General features: G+C 33.4%; 1 protein-coding gene across 4 annotated transcripts in view; it reads right to left on the bottom strand.

Moving 5' to 3' along the window:
• slc12a5a (solute carrier family 12 member 5a) overlaps nucleotides 1–6,234 on the bottom strand; it is a 101,186-nt gene that overhangs the window by 63,437 nt on the left and 31,515 nt on the right. For 3 of the 4 annotated variants that reach the window (XM_016557941.1, XM_016557940.1, XM_016557942.1), the window contains exon 2: nucleotides 5,808–5,837. The exons of the other annotated variant lie outside the window; for it this stretch is intronic. In XM_016557941.1, coding sequence (XP_016413427.1) covers nucleotides 5,808–5,837 — 30 coding nt within the window. The remainder of the gene's footprint in view (nucleotides 1–5,807; nucleotides 5,838–6,234) is intronic. 4 annotated transcript variants of the gene reach the window in all.

Raw genomic sequence — 6,234 nt, 5'->3', positions numbered from 1 at the left:
TTTTTGGACAGACAACAATAAATAAGACTCACAGAACATAAATCGTGACCGACACACACAGAGAGCTTTGCTGAATGACAGGAAGCTAGCGCCGGCTGCACCTCACGTGCTTTTAAAGCTTCCTGGTCATGACTTCCCCCGCCGCGGACGTCTCACCCATCGTTCGACTGATTACACATATGATTCAGAGCTTGGTATCGCTGAAGGCGTTCCCCTAGCGTTTTCCGACGCAGCTCGAGTTCCCGAAGGGGAACTACATATATGCATTGCATAAATGCATCTCATCTCTCTCTTTAAAAACACTGGAAAAAATTTAGTTTAGAATCAATTTTCACTCAAAAAATACTAGTACATTTTAAAAAATAATCACAAAGAATTGGCAAGTAAAACATTAAATTAAAGATGAAAATTCTGAAGTAGAAAAACACTGAAATAGTATTTTTTGTAAAACGTACTCCAATAATTTTTTTTACAGTAGCAAAAAGTTCAATCAATATTAAATTGCACAACAAGTCTATTTAACTCCTAATTTAAATCATTTGTAATAATTTCTGAATTCATAAGTATACAAAAAATATTGAAAAGAAATGCTCTACCAACAAAAGTGCAACCAAAAAATAAATAAATAAATAAATAAATAGGAAAAAGGTGCAACATTTATTTTTTCAATAAAAATAAAATCTAAAAATCTTGAAACAAGATACATTTACTTGAGAAGCAATATTGCATTGCATTGGCAGATTTTTATTATTATTTTTTGTTGTTGTTTAAAGGGGTCATATGATGCTTTTTAAAAGATCATTATTTTGTGTATTTGGTGTAACAGAATATGTTGACATGCTTTAATGTTCAAAAAACACATTATTTTTCAAATAGTCTTAACTTTGATAAAGAATATCTCTTTGGTTTTGAGGCTTTAGTCTTTGCAACTTCAGGGATCTTATCTATGCACAATCAGCTTGTAACACTCCAAAGAGAAAGGAAAACTTGAAATCGCATCATATGACCCCTTTAAAGTATAAACAAGTTTATACAAGAAACAAAATCCACCAGTGTAGTTAGACAAAATACTCTTAAATTCAAGATGCAATCCATAAAAATAGGTCATAACATATTATAAAATGTTGCTTCTCAAGTAAGTTTATCTCATTTTAAGGACATTTAGATATTTTTAATTGGAAACTAGTAAAAAAAGACTAATTAAAAACTAATTTTGCTCCTGAAAGGTTTTAGTTTAGATCATATTCAACAAATCCAATCAGTCTGATCTGTTTTGCATGTGTTCATATATTATAATTTTTCTCTGAATACGTCCATGTGTATATTTTATGGCTTTATTTGTGTACTGATGTTGGCTTCTTCTCTGGCAGATGTCCGCAGGTTAAGTCTCAGTGAGCGGCGGCTCTATTAAGCTTTTAAAAGCACCAATTTTCAGTGTGCGAGTGTGTGTGTACGAGGGTAAACGGCACATTTTGTAATAAGTCTGGCACTTCAAAAGGACTGTTTGAACCCCGTGGAATGGCCTCGCCTCGCTTCCATTTGTAGTCTAACAACATCACCTTTTTTGTGCTGAGATGAGGACAGAGCCTGACAGCCCAGGCGAGAACACACGGCAACAGAGATTTAGGATCAAACAGCTGGAAAATGAAGCCAGTGAGGAATAAAGTTGCAGATTGAAATGTATTGAATACACTTAGCTACTCAAGCAATTCAATAGTCAGGCTGAAAAACAAACCAGCAAGAGCCATATGTGCTAAACATATAGAGAACTTGTAGTGGGAACTTTATATTATTCTATTTCCAAGCCAAAAAAGCAGCATTGAATGAATTAAGCTTAAAATATTCAAGAATATTAAATGCTGACTCATGTGCTACATAATTAGCAACAGTGTGTTGCAGCACCTTTATTGTATTACAGTTTTGGGGTTTTAGACATGTTTACATGCATTTTTACCAATTTTACGACTAATTAATCAGGATTAACTAGCTAATAGGATTTGTTCAAGATAACATCTAACAATCAAGATAATATGGAGAAGGTAAAACTGCTGTGTGTAACCTAGATATGAAGAACTCGTGAGCTCCAGCGCTGGCTGAAGAGATAACAGGAGATAACTTTACACCAGTGTCAGCGGCTCAGATTGTTCGCTTCTGTTTGAGGTTTAGCTAATTAGCTCTGAAGCACCAGTCAGATATTTTCTCTAAGCTTCTGACTGCTCAAATCACCAGAATGCAAGAGCTGAAGGTAAGCTTAAACGTGCACTAAGTAATATTTTGTGTATGTTTTGTGGTTATATGTATTACACTGACAACTATCGTAATGGACACAGATTACAGAATAAAGCAAACATCTTCATCTTTATTTAGCCACAGATTGACTGGAGTCTTCATCTCAAGAGAATGGACATCATTTCAAACAACCGATTAAACAATTGAAATAATTTTAATCCTCATGTCATAAAGTCTTAAAGGAATAGTTCAACCAAAATTTTTGAATTTTGCTGAAAATGTACTCACCCTCAGGCCACCCAAGATGAGTTTATTTCTCAGCATTACATCACTTGCTCACCAATGGATCCTCTGCAGTGAATGGGTGCTGCAAGAACGAGAGTCTAAACAGCTGATAAAAACAAACCGTCGTTTAGAGTCCATAATCCATAATAACACTTCCTTCAGCGATAAAGTTAATCTCCTGTTGTCTCTCACATCAAAATCCACCCAGCTGTTTTGAACTGTTTTCTATTGAATACACTTAGCTACTCAAGCAATTCAATAGTCAGGCTGAAAAACAAACCAGCAAGAGCCATATGTGCTAAACATATAGAGAACTTGTAGTGGGAACTTTATATTATTCTATTTCCAAGCCAAAAAAGCAGCATTGAATGAATTAAGCTTAAAATATTCAAGAATATTAAATGCTGACTCATGTGCTACATAATTAGCAACAGTGTGTTGCAGCACCTTTATTGTATTACAGTTTTGGGGTTTTAGACATGTTTACATGCATTTTATAAAGTTAATCTCCTGTTGTCTCTCACATCAAAATCCACCCAGCTGTTTTGAACTGTTTTCGCTTGTAAATGGTGTTTGATCTGTGCAGATTTCTCTCCTGATTCAGACGAGACAACTTATTTCACTCTATCCTCTATTCATATTTATATTTAAAAAAGTTATAACTTTAAAAAGTTAAAAACGTCTTAATGATGGATTTGTTTCTTACAAACACGTGGCTTTTCACTTCACAAGTCGTTAACTGATGGACTGGAGTGGTGTGGATTACTTGTGTATTGTATTACAGTTTTGGGGTTTTAGACATGTTTACATGCATTTTTACCAATTTTACAATTTTTTTGTTTCTCTAATAAACAAGCACTGTGGTGGTATCATGGTAAAGTGTTGGTATCAGATGGTAATATCATTGTTCTTTGATATATGCCATGATTGTGATTAATAACCATAGTCAAATGCCTTGGTATTTACATGCCACTGTGCATTAAAGAATACCATGATTTTACCATGAGACAAAAACCTTTAAGAGTGAATTTCATCAATTACATTTTTACATTTTATTCCCCAAAAAATGTCACAGTGTAATGTGAATGGTTTTCACTTAATACAATGTTAATCGTATTCAGTAAATCTCATTAAAAGCATGTCAAATTCAAAATCTAAAAGAAAATAAAAATGATGATATATAGATAGATAGATAGATATAAATAAATAAATACATTAATTAATTAATACATTTTTGTATGTCCTTTAGGGGTGAATTTCATCAAAGCTGTGAAGAACATGCCTTGGTCAAATTTTATTCAAAATAAATAAATAAAATTATGCAAACATATTTATTTATACACTGTGACATTCTGGGGATTTTTGTTTTCTTTTAGATTTAGGGTTAGACGTTTTTCATGAGATTGACTAGTAAATATACTATTACAAGATGAATGCAAATAGTGCAGAAATGCACAGATGTCTAGGGTTAGTATTTAGTTACTATGTTCAAGAGACAGATGGTGAGGAAGATGTTCTATTTACTGCTAATGTATACTCACTGTTGTCTTAATGTCACTGTTATCACTGACTGTGTGAGGCGTGATGCACGAGCACAACACAGATAAATACAGTTTGATGTCATGCATCTCATGCATCATTTAGGTTTAAAGTGCTCAGACTTCAGATGGGTAGCGGCGGTATCGAACCTCTCCATTCCAAACCATGTCGCAGTAACTGGAGTTCCCTTTCAGTCGGTCACTCTCGTAAAAACGTCTTAATGATGGATTTGTTTCTTACAAACACGTGGCTTTTCACTTCACAAGTCGTTAACTGATGGACTGGAGTGGTGTGGATTACTTGTGGATTATTGTGATGTTTTTATCAGCTGTTTGGACTCTCATTCTGACGGCACCCATTCACTGCAGAGGATCCATTGGTGAGCAAGTGATGGAATGCTACATTTCTCCAAATCTGATGAAGAAACAGACTCATCCTAATCCTGGTTGGCCTGAGGGTGAGCACATTTTCATTTTTGAGTGAACTATTCCTTAATTGATTTCTTCTGGTTAGTACTTGGTTGGATGGACGTTCCTGGTCTTAATGTGTACAATTTATCAGTGCACATATTATTACAAAGGGAAAAAAGTGTTTGCCTTCATAATCTTTCATCAAAATGAACAAACTTGCTATGTCTCTAAAACGACATCACCAACGACTTCTTCTCCAAGCATCTGTCATAGAAAGATCCAATCAATTCTGGACGGATAAAATCCTGTCCTACGTTTTTTTCCCTGTTGATTATCCCGTTTCACTTTTTGGAATGATTTCGCATTATGGAATGTTATGAGAATTCTAAATCCATTTAGAATTCAGATTCCACAGGATTCCCACATCATTTCTAATAAAGTGGTGTTTGGACTCGTGTGATGTCCTGTCCAGCTGTACTTGTCTATCTTTCATCTGATTAATTATTATGCATGCCGTCACTGGTTTCCTGGTTATTTCACTGGCAATAGCGAACAGGCACTCTAGAACACGGACATACACACACAAACAGAATCAAATCAAAGGGAGACATCACAGACACGACATTCTGCTTACAGAGGACACACACAATGAAACAAAGATAAAAACAAAAAAACAAACAAGGGTCAATGACGTGATGCTCATTTTCTTTGTTTTGTGTCCAGAATCTAATAACTTATTCAAAATGATGAAAATAAAACAGAATTCAGTACAACTTTTCAATGATTAATAAGATTAATTTTTCATATTTTTGTTCAAATAAGTGGGAATGCAGAAAAAATACTTTAAAGAGTGATATTCGTGTTAAAAAACAAATAAAAATAAACTTGCAATAAAATCTTAAAAATAAAATAATTAAGCAGTTTTGTTTTAAATTATTTAATTTATAAAAATGACTATTATTAATAATTTAAACAGAGTACATTTATTTACACACACACACACACAGTACTGTATATATATATATATATATATATATATATATATATACAGTATATATGAGCAACAGATGAATGCAAATAGTGCATTTTTAAACTATTCTACTTTTACTACCATTTACTATACTACCATTTTTCCCTTTTCATTATCTCAGACATCCTATTTGTCATTGACCCATAAATGGAAATACAACACAAACAGAAACAATGTGAACTTACAGTCTATGGAACTTTTCTTACAAGAAAAGTCCAAGATCATGAAAAACACACGACTACATACAACCACACATCACAGTGTTTTGCGTGAACACACGCATGTCACACGCACAACGGCAGCCTGTCTCTCACCTTTCTTGGGTGGACAGATGGCGTTGACCACTGGAGAAAAACGCACACAACACACACAACTTCAGAACATAATCATCTACAACATTCATCAACACACACCAAAAACAAAACAATTATTATGAAAATGAAAGTGATTACAAAATAATGAATTTCACATATTACTGTAAAACCATAATGGAGGCTCACATCTAGAAAATGTGTTGAACGAATAGATCACCCAAAAATTAAAGTTAGCTGAAAATGTACTCGAAAAAATACTTTAAAGAGTGATATTCGTGTTAAAAAACAAATAAAAATAAACTTGCAATAAAATCTTAAAAATAAAATAATTAAGCAGTTTTGTTTTAAATTATTTAATTTATAAAAATGACTATTATTAATAATTTAAACAGAGTACATTTATTAAAACACACACACACAGTCTGGT

The sequence above is a fragment of the Sinocyclocheilus rhinocerous genome, unplaced genomic scaffold, assembly GCF_001515625.1.
Source record: "Sinocyclocheilus rhinocerous isolate Xijiao unplaced genomic scaffold, SAMN03320098_v1.1 scaffold1488, whole genome shotgun sequence".
In the NCBI taxonomy this organism is placed as follows: domain Eukaryota; kingdom Metazoa; phylum Chordata; class Actinopteri; order Cypriniformes; family Cyprinidae; genus Sinocyclocheilus; species Sinocyclocheilus rhinocerous.
This window is presented reverse-complemented; position numbering and strand designations above follow the sequence as displayed.